The sequence below is a fragment of the Bubalus kerabau genome, chromosome 3 (genome assembly GCF_029407905.1).
Source record: "Bubalus kerabau isolate K-KA32 ecotype Philippines breed swamp buffalo chromosome 3, PCC_UOA_SB_1v2, whole genome shotgun sequence".
Classification (NCBI taxonomy): domain Eukaryota; kingdom Metazoa; phylum Chordata; class Mammalia; order Artiodactyla; family Bovidae; genus Bubalus; species Bubalus kerabau.
In genome coordinates this window covers 171,994,669-172,012,526 of record NC_073626.1, presented here as the reverse complement: position 1 = coordinate 172,012,526, position 17,858 = coordinate 171,994,669, and the positions used below count along the sequence as shown (strand labels likewise).

At 37.6% G+C, this 17,858-nt stretch overlaps 1 protein-coding gene across 14 annotated transcripts in view; it reads left to right on the top strand.

Moving 5' to 3' along the window:
• Window positions 1-17,858, top strand: part of TRIP12 (thyroid hormone receptor interactor 12) — a 151,254-nt gene that overhangs the window by 36,616 nt on the left and 96,780 nt on the right. For all 14 annotated transcript variants that reach the window (XM_055573669.1, XM_055573671.1, XM_055573681.1 and 11 more), the window contains one exon: window positions 7,569-7,715. In XM_055573669.1, coding sequence (XP_055429644.1) covers window positions 7,618-7,715 — 98 coding nt within the window. In that variant the 5' untranslated portion in view covers window positions 7,569-7,617. Of the gene's footprint in view, window positions 1-7,568; window positions 7,716-17,858 lie in introns of those variants that run through there.

Genomic DNA, 17,858 nt, shown 5'->3' with positions numbered 1-17,858 from the left:
TCTGACTCTTTGAGACCCCATGGACTGTAGTCTACTAGGCTCCTCTGTGCATGGGATTTTCCTGGCAAGAGTACTGGACTGAGTTGTCTTTTCCTTTTCCAGGGGATCTTCCCGACCCAGGGATCAAACCTGTCTCCTGCACTGGCAGGTGGATTCTTTACCACTGAGCCATGGGGGAAGCCCTCTTTTGTCTCCTTGCAGTACCATGCTGTGCTAAATTGCTTCAGTCATGTCCAGTTTTGTGCGACCCCATAAACTGTAGCCTGCCAGGCTCCTCTGTCCATGGGATTCTCCAGGCAAGAATACTGGAGTGGATTGCCATTCCCTTCTCCAGGGAATCTTCCCGCCCCAGGGATCGAACTGGCGAATCTTAGGTCTAACCTGCATTGGCAGGCAGGTTCTTTACCACTAGCACCACCTGGGGAAGTCTCCTTAGGTAGAGTTTATTCTTGGTACTTGATTCTTTTTGATATGATGGCAAATGGAATTGTTTCCTTAATTTCTCTTTCTCATATTTCATTGTTAAGCTCTAACCTTTTAAATTGGACCTTTACAACCTGCTGAGGGCAAATTTAAGTTACCCTTTTTGTTTGCAATATTACCTTGATACTGCTTCTCATACCATTTAGCATGTTTCATGATAATTATTCATTTAAGGTTTGTTCCATTAAACTGGTTATCTCATAGAAATATAAGGATTAGGAGTCTCTAGGTATTCCCCTAGCTTGGAATGTCATGTTCTCTTAATATTTCGATTTTTTAGAAAAGGTATAAATGTAGAATATTTTTCTGCTTTTGTTCAGGCACAGAGTATAGTCATAGGAGCCCGGAGTTTAGATCAAATTCGTGTTTGCTGGCCTTGTTACCTATTAGCTTTGTAGCCTTACGTTGATTACAGTGTACTGTGTGCCACAGTTTCTCTGAAAGAAATTTATTTCCAGTCTGGACCAATTTTGTAGGGTTGTGAAAATTAACTGGAGAGGTACTTTGCCTGAGACATGGTAAATATAAAATAAACATTACCCATAATCATTTGTATTTCTATGTTCACTTTCAAATCTGTATTTTTATCAGTAAATGTTACTTTCTAGAGTTAGAAAAAATATAATCTGGAAATACTATTTTTACGTGTTGCACAGTATTTCAACATGACATTAGAATGGTTTCAAATGCCCCTAAATTGAATTAAATGCTTAACAGACCCCATTTGCAGATAACCTGCTCTTTTCCCTGTAGTCAGTGGCTCTTATTTCTTAACAGAACTTTTCTGATTAACTGGAAGAAAGAAAATACATTTCTGTCTTCCTTAATGGAAACCAGTGTTTAGCTTGCTAAACAAATGTTTAGTTCATTAAAGATTCATAAGCCACATTGCACTGTTCTCAGATAAAACTACTAAGAGTTTGACATTTGACTTGTAACTATACTGTGCTATATGTATTAATTTTTTTTTATTACCTCCTTCCTGAATCAGAGTGAAATATAAACAGTTCTAAATGGTTTTATAGAATTTCAGGGGTTATTTTTCCTTCTCTACTTCTTTTTTTCCTAATTCTTTTCTTTTTTTCTTTTTAATTCTTTTCTTATTCAAGATGTTGGACTTCGTGAATCCCCTCCTTTTCCCCCAGATTCACCAGTCATTTATTGTACTTTTAGGCACCCATTAAATGGCTGCTGTATGTGTCAGGCGCTGTTCCAAGAGCCTTATAATTGTTCATTTCCTAAACCCTAAGCTAATAGTATTATCTCTATAGTTTAATGGCGAAGGAAACAGATGAAGGTCAGGTATTGTATGTCTTATTGTTATTAAGTCACAGAGCTAGGATTTGAGCCTCGGCCTTTCTGTAGGATAGTTGAGTAGGGGGATATAGAGCAGTAATAAGCTCTTTGTGAGCACAGATTGTTTAATTTGCCTCTGTATCTCAGCACGTCTGAATCCCTTGCTTTTAGGGAAGCTTAAAGGATATTCATTCCCATTTTAAAGATGGTCGTGTTTGACGCTGTTGTTCCTGCTTAAGCCAGAGTGACTTCTGTTAAAAGCTAGGGTGGCTTCCATTCCATTTTACTGTAGAGTTGTTGAATACTGCCCTTGGTACGTTTAACTTACTGTCCTTTCTCCTAAGATAGTAGTGAGTCATATCCCTTTTGATCTGGTGTTTGCAGTTGTTTACCTCCACAATTCTGGATGTTGTTCCTTGCAGCCTGCATGTCCAGATGCTAATACTTGTTGAATGCAGGCAACTTAATTTTGTAATGCTGCAGTTTCCTTATTTGTAAAGTAGGAATAATAAGCAACACGGTTAATAAGACTTATTGGCACATTTAAATTTTGTTTATTAAGATAAACAAATGAATAAAGTGCTGTGGAAATTGTGTTAATTACTGTTGCTATTAAACCCCAGTTTTATAATCTGAAACCAAATGTCTCTTTGGAGGACGATATCTAAATGAAAGCATAAGAAATTGGGGATTGGGGAGGGGAAATACGTTGGATAAATAAAATTCCCTTTAAGTGTCAATTCTGAAATCTGATAACTTTCTACAAATGCTCTGTGGGATATTAGATTTTTAGAAAAGTGTTACCTTTACTGTGAAAATAATAGAAGTTTTCTTCAGTGTTTAAGAGTTGCCTGTCAATAGATGATAGTGGTTACATAGGTAAACGTATTAGCTTGGTTTGGGGCTGTACATGACTGCTCTTGGTCACTAAATTGGAGATATATTCCCCAGTCTATCCAGCTTCCTTCATGTGATAAAAATTTTGCACAAATGCTGACTTTTATTTTCCTTCATACTTTTGGCCATTTGACTAGGAAGAAGTACCATATCTTCTATATACCAAGTTAACTATAACTTTAGTTAATTTTTTCCCCTAGCCTTAACCTATCTTCTATGATTTTGAATTGTGAAATTAAAGGAAAACAATTTCCAGAATGTTTACAGTTGAAGGTTTATTGAAAGAATGTCCTTATGAAACTTTGAGAATGAATTTTAAAATATAGATTAATAATACAGTTCTTTTTTTCCTGAAGAAATTCTGTTTGCCTGAAGAGGTAAATACATTTTCACATAAAATTCATGTGCCATTTAATCTATACAGTGGGTAAATTTGTTGATGCTTAGAGCTGTGAACAAAGTTATGAGTTTGTTTGCAGGGCAAGTTTTTTTTTTTAATTGAGGTATAATTAGCATCCATCATCGTATTAGTTTCTGATACACAGCATAATGATTTGATATTTTTATATATTGCAGAATGATTACAAAGTATAGTTAACATCCATCACCATATATACAGAATTTTTTCCAAAATCTTTCTTAGCAACTTTCAAACATGCAGTACAATAGTATTAACTTAATTATCATGCTGTATATTAAATTCCTATAATAATAAAACTTCCTCGACAGCTGGAAGTTTGTGTCTTTTGACTTCCTTTACCCATTTGGCCCACCCCCTATACCCTGCTTCTGGTAACCATCTATCTGTTCTATGAGTTTGCTTTCAATCTTGAACTTATCAGTGTTTTTACGCTTTTTCTATTAAAATCAAAGTCATATATGCCATCTCTTTGATTTCAGTGCTTTAGGAATTAATGTCAAAGGTTTCATGTGGAAAATGTTGGTGATTATTTCCACTGAAATGAAGGCATATAATCCATGGTTAGAAGACTCATGTATTTCAGTACTTGAAAGAGTTATTAGTAGACTGGATTTAAACCTTCTAGCTTCTGCATTATGAGATGCCTATTAAGATGGAATCTTTGAGTTCGTTTTCATTTCAGTTTGTCAAAACAATTTTCAGCAATGTTTTTATTAGTGTAACTCTAACTTTGTTTTTAAAAATTTAATTAATAAAATATGGTAGGTATACTAATTGGTGAAGACAGCACAGAATACTCACATAGCAAGAAGGAAAGTATTGCATGCTGATTTTTGGGCTCATGTCTGGAGCCAAAGAGTTAAATTTTGAGAATTTCAGGTGAACTCTATAGAGGGGATAGGTTGCCTGCATATCAGGGTTCAGAGGACTAGTTCCTCATCAGATGACTTGAACGTTCTTCATTTGGAATTGTCTATAATGTAAAGCATTGAACTTGATGACCCCCAAGGGTCCTTTCTGTCTCTGAATTTGTTGATAGCTGGCAGAGGGGGAGATCCTATGTGTATTATATGTTACTCTTATATTTACTTTTGGGCAATTCAAACTCCAAAGTTTTACAGAGCCTGGCCTCCTTACTTAAAGAGCAGTTTATGCTTTAAAAGCAGATAGCACTTTGATAAATGTCTTCTTGCCACTTTTCCTCTCTTAAATTTCAAGAAGTATCCGTGAATCGCTTGGTGCTGATTGACAAACTCTGAAGGTTTTGGGAGCATCATTAAGGTTACTTTACTAACTATAGGTTAAATTAACCAGTATGACTTCTATATTCATTTGAAGCACTTAACGCCCCATAACATACAGTAGGCATTTAATAGCCAAAAGTGGGCAGGTAAGATCTCCTAAACCTCTTGAGTAATAGTTTTCTTTGCTTTTCAAAGTGAAAGAAACAGTATCATGCTGTTCTCTTGTGTCCACACTGTTGGGGGTCCAGGCAAGATGGCGTGGAGATGGCCTTTGAAGTGGTAAAACTTCCTGGATGAATTCTGAAATAGGATGGGCCTTTTATTTAGTTTTTGATGATAGTGGTTTAGTTGCTAATTTGTGTCCGACTCTTGTGACCCCCCCCACCCCCTCCATGGACTGCATGCAGCCTGCCAGGCTCCTCTGTCCATGGGATTGTCCCAGCAAAAATACTGAAATGGGTTGCCATTTTCTTCTCTAAGGGATCTTCTGGACTCAGGGATCAAACCTAGGTCTTCTGCATTGCAGGCAGTCCTCCTGCATTGCAGGCAGTCCTCCTGCATTGCAGCAGATTCTTTACTATTTGAGCCACCAGGGAAACCATACAAGGTCATACATTTTGTTGATACTGGAGTTAAGATCTGAACTCAGTCAGGGGCAGTTTGATACAAGAGCCCAACGTTTGTAATCAAATGACCTACCTTATTGCTTTCAAAGAATAGATAACAATTACTCCTTTCATCTCAGACCCAGTCCTCTTTCTCAAAGTCAGTCAGTACCATCTTCAGGGGGGATACGTTTCAAGATCTTCAGTAGATTCCTGAAGCCATAGATAGTAGAGTTCTGTACATCCTGTGTGTTTTTCTTATACTAATGGCCGGGGAGCATATATATAATGGACGCAGTAGATAGAGGGATGATTCACGTTCTGAGTGGGACAGACACGGATGGCATGTGGTTTCACCAGCTATTTGGAATTGAAAACTTTACTTTGAAAATTGTAACTGAAAAGTTTAATTAGCCTATTTCTATTGTATTCTTCAAGGTTTTAGACATATTTCATGTCTAAATGGCCATGTCTTAGTATAGTGTTTATTGATCCTACAGCAAACAGGATTATAGAATACACTTTTGGTTAAAAATTATTGGGTTCTATTTTTACTTAAAAGGAGCCTTTAAACAATAGTGCGTCACTGAAACATAATGACATGATTTTCATGATAGAAACAGTGAAAGACAAGCTTTTAAAAGCAGTTTTGATTTTATATCATCAGATAAGTGATGAACATGCTTTAATGTTTGCAACGTGAACTCTGTACTCAATGATACAACTGTTTGTATTGTATTTATAATATACAGACTTCTCCTTAAAAATAAAGGATGAAACTCTTCCCCCCTCTCCCCCCCAAAAAAAGAAAATTGTAATTGAAAACTAATTTTTAATTCAGTATTTTTGTACCATGGCTGATCAGGTAGGTAACTGAAACCATGGAAAGAAAGTGAAACTGGTGGTAAGGCCGGAGGGGAGGGGTTAAATTAACAATGTCTGTTTTATGAATTTATTTCTACCAATTTTTAATGTGTAAATAATACATAAACTTACATATGCAGACCTTCTAAATTTATGCGTACACATAGATGGAAATTATACTGTTTTTCCTGTAGCATATCTGGGAGAGACCTTTCCATCAGTTTATGTAAATTGAACTTTCCTCTTTCTTTTTTAATGTTTGCATAGTATTTTTTCTTTTTTTCTTGATAAAATTGAGAGTAATTCTATTAGTAATTTGAACCTTCTGACTAAAGTTTATTTAGTATATTAATTGATGGTGTGGTAATGGGTGATAGAAATAGCCGTTTTCTTTCTGACCCTGAATTGGGTCAGTATGTGACTCAAAAGAAAACCCACTTTGCTGTTACAGTGGATGGAAATCTCTTAAAATCCAGCAATAGATTGAGTTATGATTAATTTATTTTCCTGTTGGCACAACTCTTGTAATGTCATATGATTAGTCCTTATGTTCCCTCCCCAATAAATAGAAGTTAACTGAAGAACTGTACTTGGAATTTGACTGAAGACTTAAAAATAGTGTCAGATTTGACTTATAAAAATTGCAGTTTTTTCTGTCTCTGTAGTAACTTTTGACCTATTTTATCAGCTAAACTTATTTTCTTTGAGTATAAGCCTTTTCCCCTGTGTATTAGTTTCTTATAGAAAGATAAAAAGTTCAAACAAATTAAGAACTCTGTTTTGAACTAAATTGTTATTACACTTACCATGTTCACAAATTTCTTATGGCTAACATCTCCATGAGGTAGATGATAACTGATTTTGCAGAAGAGGTAAACAAATCTAGAGAGCAAGTTTCTTGTCTGGAGTCAGAGCCAGCACAGCTGGTGCTGAAATCCAGGTGATCTGGGGCCATTTCTCAGTTTACTGTACTTCAGCTGCTTTTTCCTGGTTTCTCCATTAAGATATTACAGCTTTGCCATTTCCTTTGTATTCGTGGTTTCATTTGGCCACAGCCGTACTATGAAGTACCCATGGCATATATTGTTTCTATTCTGTGGCTGGGGAATCTGAGGCTAGAGGTTGTGGACTGTACAAAGGCAGACTCCTTTAAAACCTGTTCTGTGACACGACTTCAGCCAAGGTGTTATGACTTTAGATGCAATGCCCCTTTCTTTTACTAGAAATGTGGAAACAAAGTTTTCTACTTGTGCTCTGGGTTTTTTTTTTTTTTTGAATTGGGAATTTCTTGGTCATTCCATGAGAAATACAAGTAGATTTTATCTGCTGGGTTCTGGACCTAATGCCTTGAATTTGATATAGTCCTGACAGTTTATGGGGCTTCCCTGGTGGCTCAGATGGTAAAGACTCTGCAATGTGGAGAGACCTGGATTCGATCCCTGGGTTGGAAAGATCCCCTGGGGACCCACTCCAGTATTGTCAACCCACTCCAGTATTCTTGCCTGGAAAATCCCCATGGACAGAGGAGGCTGGTGGGCTACAGTTCATGGGGTCACAAAGAATCGGACATGACTGAGCAACACTTTATGACACATTAATCGGGCAGACTTCAGAGGTTAAGACAGTGCAGCGTTGGTGAAGGCTGTCTGATCAAACTGTATTATATAGAGTTTCCTCTTTTATGGTTCCTTCATTTTTGGTGTTGAATCATATATAGTTGACGTTTTATTTTTTTCTCTCTTTTTTTTTCCCTTTTAGTGAATGGTAGTGTCTAGAAAGGGTATGTCCCTTCAAGAGAGAGGTGCCAATGTCCAACCGGCCTAATAACAATCCAGGGGGGTCACTGCGACGTTCACAGAGGAACACTGCCGGGGCCCAACCACAAGACGACTCAATAGGAGGAAGGTATGTATTTAATGGTAATTTGAAAAGAACTGGGATTGAAGAAAGTTTTTTTAAAACCTCACTATATGGATCAGAGCTTAAATGGTTCACTGTAAATGGGAATTTCTTTTCTAATTTTTGAGCTAAGTAGCACAAACCTGGAATTCAGAGTGATTATTTAATCATCCCCACACCCACCCCCAGGCTCAGAAAATAGTTCTCAGTCATTATCAAAACTTGAATCTCTGGGTGGTTAACATGTGGCACATCATGTTTTGTTGGCCCCTTTTCTTTCTCCTCACTGTCTTATACAGGCTACAACATACCTTTCAACCATTTGTGATCCCTTCCTTCATGTGTGTAGTGACTTGGTTTATTTACCTTATTTGAAAGGAACCTTCGTTTGTTTTAAGATCTTGAGTTTTGTTACCTAGCTTTTGAGTTTTTTCCCCATCTTATTTTTTGACAACACATGGATGCTGACAGGCTGGTGAGGTTGTCTGTTAGCACATCCATTCTCAGTGTTTGATGTTGAGTTGGTCTTTTTTAGCTGGAGTCATTGTATAGGAGGTAATATGAAGAATCAGATACATTCTGCTGAATGTTGAATTCCATGTCTCATTTAGCTAAGTAGTCTCATTTTATGCATAACATACTCAGATTTGCTTGGGCCTACTTTTCCAGTGCATGGACTCATCATAGATTAAAGTAGATTGTGGCTAAACTCTAATAAGATTACCTTATGCAACATTTTGAGGCATTATCATGTGTATATTGTCTTGTTTAGTCACTAAGTCATGTCCAACTCTTAGTGACCCCATGGACTGTAGCCCATCAGAATCCATGGAATTTCCCAGGCAATAATGCTGGAGTGAGTTGCTATTTCCTTTGCCAGTATATTGCCTGGTAAAATATATATAAAATTTATATATAATTTATAAATATTTTATATATTTATAAAAGGTAAATGTCAAATGTAAAGAAATTGAAGTACATCTTGCTCATGTCAGGCCATTTTAGTGGTTGAACATTTTGACATTGGGCTAGGACAGTTTGTGTGTAATTTTTGTCTCTTGTGAAATTGCTGTGTGTCCTTTGTTATATATCCTTCAGAAAACCTCAATTTTTTTTTTTTTTTTAGTCCATACAGTGAGGATACTTATTTTACAGGGTTACTAGTTAATTTCCGTATTATAGTATGTTAAACTTTTAGAACAGTGCTTAGTACAGAGTTTTGTTCTAAATTTTTTGCTTTTTTTACATTTAAAGCAGCATACTTTATTTATGCTGCTGATTAGAAAATAACACCCCCCATTACAAAAATGTTACATATTTTAGAGAACTTGGAAAGTACAGGGAAGTACAAAGAAAAATGTCATATTTTCACAGTCCACTTAGAATCACTGCTAACATTGACCCATTCCTCCATGTGTGTGCACGTGCATGGGCGTGTGCTAGGTGGTTCATTTGTGTCCAACTTTTTTGACCCCATGGGCCATAGCTCACCAGGCTCCTCTGTTCATGATATTTCCCAGGCAAGAATACTGGAGTGGTTGCCATTTACTTCTCCAGGGGGATCTTCCCCACCCTAGGGATTGAAGCTACATCTCCTGTGTCTCCTGCATCGCAGATGGATTCTTTACCTGCTGAGCCATACTAGATGTGCATGCATACATATTAATCCTCAGGTTATGCTTAGACTCTTGATATGATTGACAAACATTTTGCACTGTCACACAGTATATTACTTGTAAATCCAGTGATGTTTCAGCACCATTATCTTTTCTGCACGTCAGTAATAGGGAAAATTATTTAAATATTCTCTTGTATTATGTATTTAAAAATGTGAGTGGAAAACAAATAGACACAGTTAATTCTAGTTGATTAAGATGCATTGGCTTTAATAGCTAAGTTGTGCTCAAGATTGAATTCAATTATATGTGTAGAATGGATCTTTCCCTAAAGTTTATGTGCTTTAAGCCAATGATGCATGCTCAATTGATGGAAAATAATGAAATTTAAGTTTCTTTGGTAAGGCAGAAACATGCCAAAATACATAAAGCAAGGTGTAATTAAGAGTTTTTGTAAGACTTGAATCCTTCCTCCCTTTCAGTAATGCAGCCTCATTTCATCTCTCACGATTTCAACTTTTATGTCTTCAAGAAACATTTCCTGGCAAAAAATAGTCACAAAAGAGGGCATATTCACTTTTTTGAAGTCTAGTATCATATGTGTTGTTTTCTGTCCTTAAAAATGTTTTAAAAACATGACTTTTAAAGTCTTCATGTCTAGTTGTGTGGTTAATACCATAATTTAGTAATATTGATTGTTCAGGTGTTTCCTGTTTTTATGGGGAGAAGTATAATTATGATCAGTACGTAGGAATTTGGAACTTCCGCCAAAAAGTTTTATCATTTTGGTTAATAATGCAAATGAGAATATATTTGCACATAGGAATCTCATTTTGCCATTTTAGCAAGGTTGATACTTTTGTTTGTGATAGATTGTCTGGACTGGAAGGGACCTCAAACCCCAGACTGACTTGTGAAGCCCCAATGGAGTGTGCTGTAGTACCCAATTATGTAACTTCTGAGAAACCTCTCCAGGGATGTTGGGGAGTGAGAGGATTGGCGTTAATTGGGAGAGAGCAGTTGTAACTGTATTTTCCATTCTTTTACCCTGATTCCTGTTGCCTAGCTTTCCTAAGTAAAATGCTACTATTATTGTGACTTTTGTTTCCAAAACACAGTGGCTTTGGTCTTGTGGATGTATTCACAGTGGTCCAGTGATTGAAATAGTGGCAATAATAACAGCATCTACTCCAGCAGATCTACATATTCTTTCATTTTGAGACTCACAGAAACTGTGTGCTAGTAAATATGTAGTCCCTGTTTTATAAACGCTTGCTCAGCTTTACACAGCTGCTGTGTAGAGACAAGGCTTGATTCCTGACTGCTTCACTCTCCAGTGATTCCTTTCTTTATGCCAGCTGTTCTTACTGCACAAACCACTTGATCCAGATGATGAAAGACTTAGAGGAGGGCGTGAAGTACTTACAATTGAAGATTATTTAACTCTTTCAGTTTAGAATTTAAGTTTTTTCCCTCCTAGAATTTCTTAATTCATTCATTTTTTGATTTGCTCTGTTTCCTTCCCAACTTGGGTGAATGTGTCCTTTTTTGTGTAGCTTCCTTTCTTTGACCACTTTGTCTTTTTCCCAAATCAAGGTCACTTACCTTTTTTTTGCCTTAAGAAGAAAAGGTTTAGTTCATCCATAAGGTAAAATAAACTTGGATCTTTGGGATATATTTATTTTCTCTTGATTATTCCCTCTGTTGTTTTTCACCCATTCTTCATCTCTCTTCCTAATGAAACTAGATATCTTTCCCCTCTTCTGTTGTTTTTCTCTTCTCCCTTCTTCCATAATTTGTTGGGCTACCATTGATCTGTTCCTCTCTGTGTGTTCTCTTCCTTCTTTAGGAAATCCTTCACCTCTTCTGCTTGTGTGTGGGCTTGCTCTGAGAGATATTACCTAGCCTTCCCACTGCTAGCAGGCTGTCCCTCCCTATTGGCCATTCATTAGCATTTTCTTTAGCATTTTTTTTGTTTTTCTCAAATGTCAGTGGTAGGATTGAATTCAGTTTTAAAGCAACCTCAGTTAAGGTTGCTGTAGTGAAGGTTTGTTTGACTTTGTTATAAAAACACAGCATGATGAGAACAGAAAATTGGATGCTTCGGGAGAATTAAAGAATTAAGATAAATTTAATCCTTCTACCCAGAGATAATGGTGGTTCGTATTTCTACTCTGTTTCTACTCCATGATTTGAATTATCCCTCATTTTTTGTCTGTAAAATACATTACTCCCATGCCTATCACATTTGAGTATGATTCTGATTTTATTGAATCAGATTCCTGCAATAGGTTCATAGGACCCAAGGATATGAATTATTTTGAAGACTTTTTTCTTTTTTTGGTGCTGCATGGCATGTGGGATCTTAGTTCCCCTACCAGGGATTGAGCCCATGTCCCCTGCATTGAAAGCACAGAGTCTTAACCACTGGACCACCAGGGAAGTCCCTGAAGACTTTTTTAACAGAATGCTAAATTGTCTTTCAGAAAGATTGAATCACTTTGGTTTTTTTTGTTTTTTTCTTGTTTTGATTAAACCAGTTTATACTCCTAACACTTCGTGAGAATGCCTAGTTCTTCAAATCCTGGTCAAACAGCACAGCATTTTTAGTATAAGTTTGTGGGGAAAAGGGATTCCTTTGGTTAAAGTTACTGTTCTTTGGTTACCATAGAGTTGAAGGTCTTCCCCACATATTGGGCATTTTTATATATTTTGTGAGTTGTCTTAGTGTCCCTTTTCTCTTTTAATTTTGAGGATGTTTGTTCTTTTATTAGAACCCTTTATGAAAAGGGAATCAATCTACAGAGATGGGCTAGTATTTTTTATTACTTGTTCTAGTACTAATTTATGGTAGATTTTAAATTTAGGTAGTCAGGTATATCAGCTGTTTGTTTCTTTTCTTCCTTTGCTTTCTCCCAGAATAAAATTTTCTTCTCTGTTCTGTCAGTGTTTTTTTTTTAATGGTGTGAAAAAATGCCTGAATCCAATCCACTCCACCTTCACACTCCCATTACAAAATTTGTCTGCAGAGTTTTACTAGTTATTTATTACTGAGTAATTTATTATGAGATCTAGAGGTTATTGTTTTCTGTTAACATTGCAAAGTAGGGAGTTTTTAAAGCCAGGGTTAATTTTATAGAAAGATATAGATTTGTATTAATATTTTGCTTAAAAAAATTATTTCAAAGGGTTGGGATACAGAAAAACACAAAAAAGAAAATAAATATCATCCAGAGATTAAGTCTGTTTTGATTTTTATCTGTCTTTATTTTGGTGGGGGGAATCTTAGTTCCCTGATCAGTTATTGAACCTGTGCCCCCTGCAATAGAAGCGAGGAGTCTTAACCACTGGACCTCTAGGGAATTCCCTATCTGTCTTTAAAGCACCATTTAGCATGTAGCTGATTACATTGTAAATACTTTTAGATCCTACTATTTTTTCCACTCAGTATCCCAACATGAACATTTCCTCTTATCATTATGATTTTTGTCATTTGTTTACAAATGGTCACATGATTTGCTGAATCAATGTGCAGTATTTTCCACTATTAATTTTCCTTTTTTGGATAGTTAGATGATTGCAGTGGGAAAAGTTTTTGCTTGTGCTTCAGTTCAGTTCAGTTAAGTTCAGTCACTCAGTGGTGTCTGACTCTTTGCGACCCCATGAATTGCAGCACGCCAGCCCTCCCTGTCCATCACCAACTCCCGGAGTTCACACAGACTCAAGTCCATCGAGTCAGTGATGCCATCCAGCCATCTCATCCTCTGTGGTCCCCTTCTCCTCCTGCCCCCAATCCCTCCCAGCATCAGAGTTTTTCCAATGAGTCAACTCTTCGCATGAGGTGGCCAAAGTACTGGAGTTTCAGCTTTAGCATCATTCCTTCCAAAGAAATCCCAGGGCTGATCGCCTTCAGAATGGACTGGTTGGATCTTCTTGCAGTCCAAGGGACTCTCAAGAGTCTTCTCCAACACCACAGTTCAAAAGCATCAATTCTTCGGTGCTCAGCCTTCTTCACAGTCCAACTCTCACATCCATACATGATCATAGGAAAAACCATAGCCTTGACTAGACGGACCTTTGTTGGCAAAGTAATGTCTCTGCTTTTGAATATGCTATCCAGGTTGGTCATAACTTTCCTTCCAAGGAGTAAGCGTCTTTTAATTTCATGGCTGCAGTCACCATCTGCAGTGATTTTGGAGCCCCCAAAAATAAAGTCTGACACTGTTTCCACTGTTTCCCCATCTATTTCCCATGAAGTGATGGGACCGGATGCCATGATCTTCTTCTGACTGTTGAGCTTTAAGCCAACTTTTTCACTCTCCTCTTTCACTTTCATCAAGAGGCTTTTGAGTTCCTCTTCACTTTCTGCCATAAGGGTGGTGTCATCTGCCTATCTGAGGTTATTGATATTTCTCCTGGCAGTCTTGATTCCAGCTTGTGCCTCTTCCAGTCCAGTGTTTCTCATGATGTACTCTGCATATAAGTTAAACAAGCAGGGTGACAATATACAGCCTTGACATACTCCTTTTCCTATTTGGAACCAGTCCGTTGTTCCATGTCCAGTTCTAACTGTTGCTTCCTGACCTGCATACAAATTTCTCAAGAGGCAGATCAGGTGGTCTGGTATTCCCATCTCTTTCTGAATTTTCCACAGTTTATTGTGATCCACACAGTCAAAGGCTTTGGCATAGTCAATAGAGCAGAAATAGATGTTTTTCTGGAACTCTCTTGCTTTTTAGATGTTTGCAATTTTGGTATCTCTCAAGGAATATGTTCCAAGGAATGAAATTACTTGGTCAAAGTGAGTTTTTTATAGTCAACTTATTTCATATAAATCTTTTGCCCTCCAATTTACTTACCACCATCAGGGAAAAAAGTGCATTTTCTCATCATTCTGTCAAGTGTTTGCCTTCTGGTTGCAAAGAGCAGGTGTGAATTTGAAGTTGCCAGCTGCATGTCTCCTGCCTTATTTATGGAAGAAGATGGACAGAGAAAAGCAAATGTATTAGAGTATGTGTGGTTAAAGTTCTGACTAGTTTCCATTGCTTAGTTTTTCAGATCTATGTTGAATCTTTTCTCTAGGCTTGATTCTTTAACTGTTTTGATTGTGGAGATATGCATGCCTTATTTTAATAAAGCCTCTTTTTCTTTTTTGGCTTTAGAGTTTTAACAAGTCCTGCCTTAGTGTTCTTGGCAGTATAAACAGTGTAAGATGGTATTCATCCATTTGTAGAACATCATGCAACACGCTAGATAGCAGTTTTAAAAATGAGAGTAGAATAGCCTTTGTCACAAGCAGTTTCCAGCTCAGTAAGGGATATTGGCATGTAGATGATTATTGAAGTCAGAGAAATATTTCTAGTAATGGCCTTATGGATGTGGGCTTTGAAGGCTGAGGAAGCACTTGTAAAACATAGGGTATACGTCAGCCACGTTTGTCTGTACTTCAAAAGTAGAGTCATTAGTTACTTCCAGAGTAGATTTTAGTTCTTTTTCTGTTTCTCTTGGTACTTTGTTCACAAGTAGTAGGTGTTCAACAAAGACTAGTGTTGAAATAAGGAGATTTACTTCCTTGGCATTTGTAGGTGCAGAAGTGTCACTTTCTTTTATGGACATGGTCGTCAAAAGGTGATTGCCTGGAGTGAAGGCAGAGTTAAAATAGGGCCCAGTTTAAATGGGTATGCTACAGGGATTATGCTGCAGTAACAAACAGCTCCTAAACATTAGTATATCATCTAGCCGTTAGATTTGTTCATCCTGGGTTGTCTGCAGGCTCTGCTCCATGTCCACACTTTCAGGTATTTGGGTATCACTGCTCTGGTGGCAAGAGAAAGTGCTGAATTGCTTTCTGACTGTCCAAGGCTTCCCTCAAGTGATCCATTTCCACCCATGTTCCCTTGACCAGAGCAAGTTACATGGCAGCATGTAACTTCCAGGTGGTTTGGCAGGTATTATCCTACTGTCTGCCTGGAAAGAAAGTGGAATATTTGTAAACAGCACCTGTTAGCGATCAGAGCTGTTAAACATCCACACCAGACCGTTTATTTCCCTCAGTTCTGCTCAGTGCAGCATGCCCATATAGTTGTGTGTTCTCTTCATTCTTCTACCTGACTAACCAGTATGGATGCCTTTTTAAATATTCGTTTTTTGATGTTCCTTCCATCTTTTTTGGTCCTGACCTTTGCTCAGTCAGATGGAAGCCTCTTCATCTTTGGGAGGAGGGAGACATGTTAAAGGGAGACATGGCGTGATGTGAAAATGACTTTACTGTTTCTTATGATTAAATTGAAAACACTTCAAACAGTTTTTACTAGAGTTGTCCAGGTAACTTGTCATGTACTCCTCTCAGTAAGGGCAAATCTTACAGCGTAATTATTCACTTTGAGTTTCACCAGCAGAAGTGCATGTGCACACACTCTTCTACTTCTTGGGCTGCTTTGGTAATGCTGAGAAGGCTGGTGTATCCCCCCAGGCCTTGGGCTGGGAGGCAAGACTGACAGTGTTGCGTTCAGCGTGGTTGTCATGGCCTCAAGAGGAAAAGAGGCTACTTTTTTCTAGGTAGAGGTTATGCACATTGGATTCTTTATTTCTTGGACCAATAGAGAAATATTTTATATATTGTGCAATTTTCCTTGCATTATAGATTATTTGCCTTTAACCATCAGGTGTGAAATTTTTTCCAGCTGTCACTTCTTTAAGTATACTGGAAGCCTATAAGCCATCAGCTGCCATGGATTATTTCATATCTTCACTGACGGTTTACTCTGATTCTCCTGTCCGTCAGTATTGAAGGAATCTGATGTCCCTCACCACTTTTGGCAAATGCTTTCTCAGTCTCCGAATGCTTTCCTAGAAGAGAAGAACGCTTTTCCTAGAAGAGTTCTCAGTGCGACTAAAAAATATATATACGAATGTTTCTTCAATAATTGAACAGCAAGTTATAATGTCATATGTGAAAGACTAGAGCAAGGCGTGGCAAACCCTCTGCAGTATTCTTGCCTGGAAAATCCCAGGGACAGAGGAGCCTACAGTCCATGGGGTCGCAAAGAGTCAGACATGACTGAAGCAACTTAGCACATGCAGTTGTGTCCAACACTTTGCAACCCCATAAACTGCAACACGGCAGGCCTCCCTGTCCATCACCAACTCCCGGAGTTTACCTAATTCATGTCCATTGAGTCAGTGATGCCATCCAACCATCTCATCCTCTGTTGTCGCCTTCTCCTCCTGCAATCTTTCCCAACGTCAGGGTCTTTTCTAATGAGTCGGCTCTTCACATAAGGTGGCCAAAGTACTGGAGCATCAGCATCAGCCCTTCCAGTGAATATCAGGGTTGATTTCCTTTAGGATTGACTGGTTTGGTTGTTTTGGAGAAGCTCTTGAGAGTCCCTTGGACTGCAAAGAGATCAAACCAGTCAATCCCACTGTATAGTGTGTATCATATAATGTAAAGTATCTTTTCTTTGATGCCCCTCTAGTATCTTGAATTACGAAGTATATAAAATGCTTGCCTACACAGTTTAGAAACATTGATATAATGTATGAGCATTTTACAAAGGTAAAAATAAACAAGTAGAAGGAAAACAGTTGATAACCAAGTACTTATTATCTCAGTAAGTAAATGCTTGGGTACTTGATGCAAGATGACACTAGATTCAGATGCTTCATCTGTGTTTTTGTTGACTGTGACAACTGCAGCAACAGACTTCAGTGCTGTAAGCAGCATTTTTATTATAAACTTTCCAAACTGATGCATGGCTCTTGATAAAGCTGAAAAAAAAAAAGAAAATACAATCTTGTTGATTCCCATTCATTCCTGGAAAGCTTCAAGTATGTAGTAAGTAAAGTCACTCAGTCATGTCAGACTCTTTGTGACCCCATGGACTGTAGCCTACCAGGCTTCTCCATCCATGGGATTTTCCAGGCAAGAATACTGGAGTGGGTTGCCATTTCCTTCTCCAGGAGATCTTCCTGACCCAGGGATTGAACCCGGGTCTCCTGCATTGTAGGCAGACGCTTTACCATCTAGGCCACCAGGACATTACTAAGTATGTAGAGGACCATGCAAAACAAATCTAAGCTGAGAAATTAATTATAAGTCCATTTTTCCCTTAGGTCATGATATCTCCTACCTCTGGTGCTTAACTGCTAAAAATGCCAATAGCACCACTGTTCCTCAAAATGTTTTGAAAATACTCCCTAGAAGAGGAACCACTGTTTTTTTTTTTTTTTTTTTTTTTCTTTTTTAAAGACACTGTTTTGTTAAGATAAATAAGGAGTTCTATATTAGAGAATTTTTGGAGCCAGCATTTTGCCATAACTCAACATAGGAACATTGGTCAGACTACTTCTGTTTTGTGACTGAAATAGAATCTAGTACATTTTACAGGAAACATTAGTGAGTTTTTTGTTTAAAGTGTTTTGAATGAACTTTCCATCTTGATTATTGAAAATCAGAGGCTTATTTATAGCATGCGTTTTATAGCATTATAAGCAAGCATTTAATTTATAGAAGATAAAAATAAATGTTATA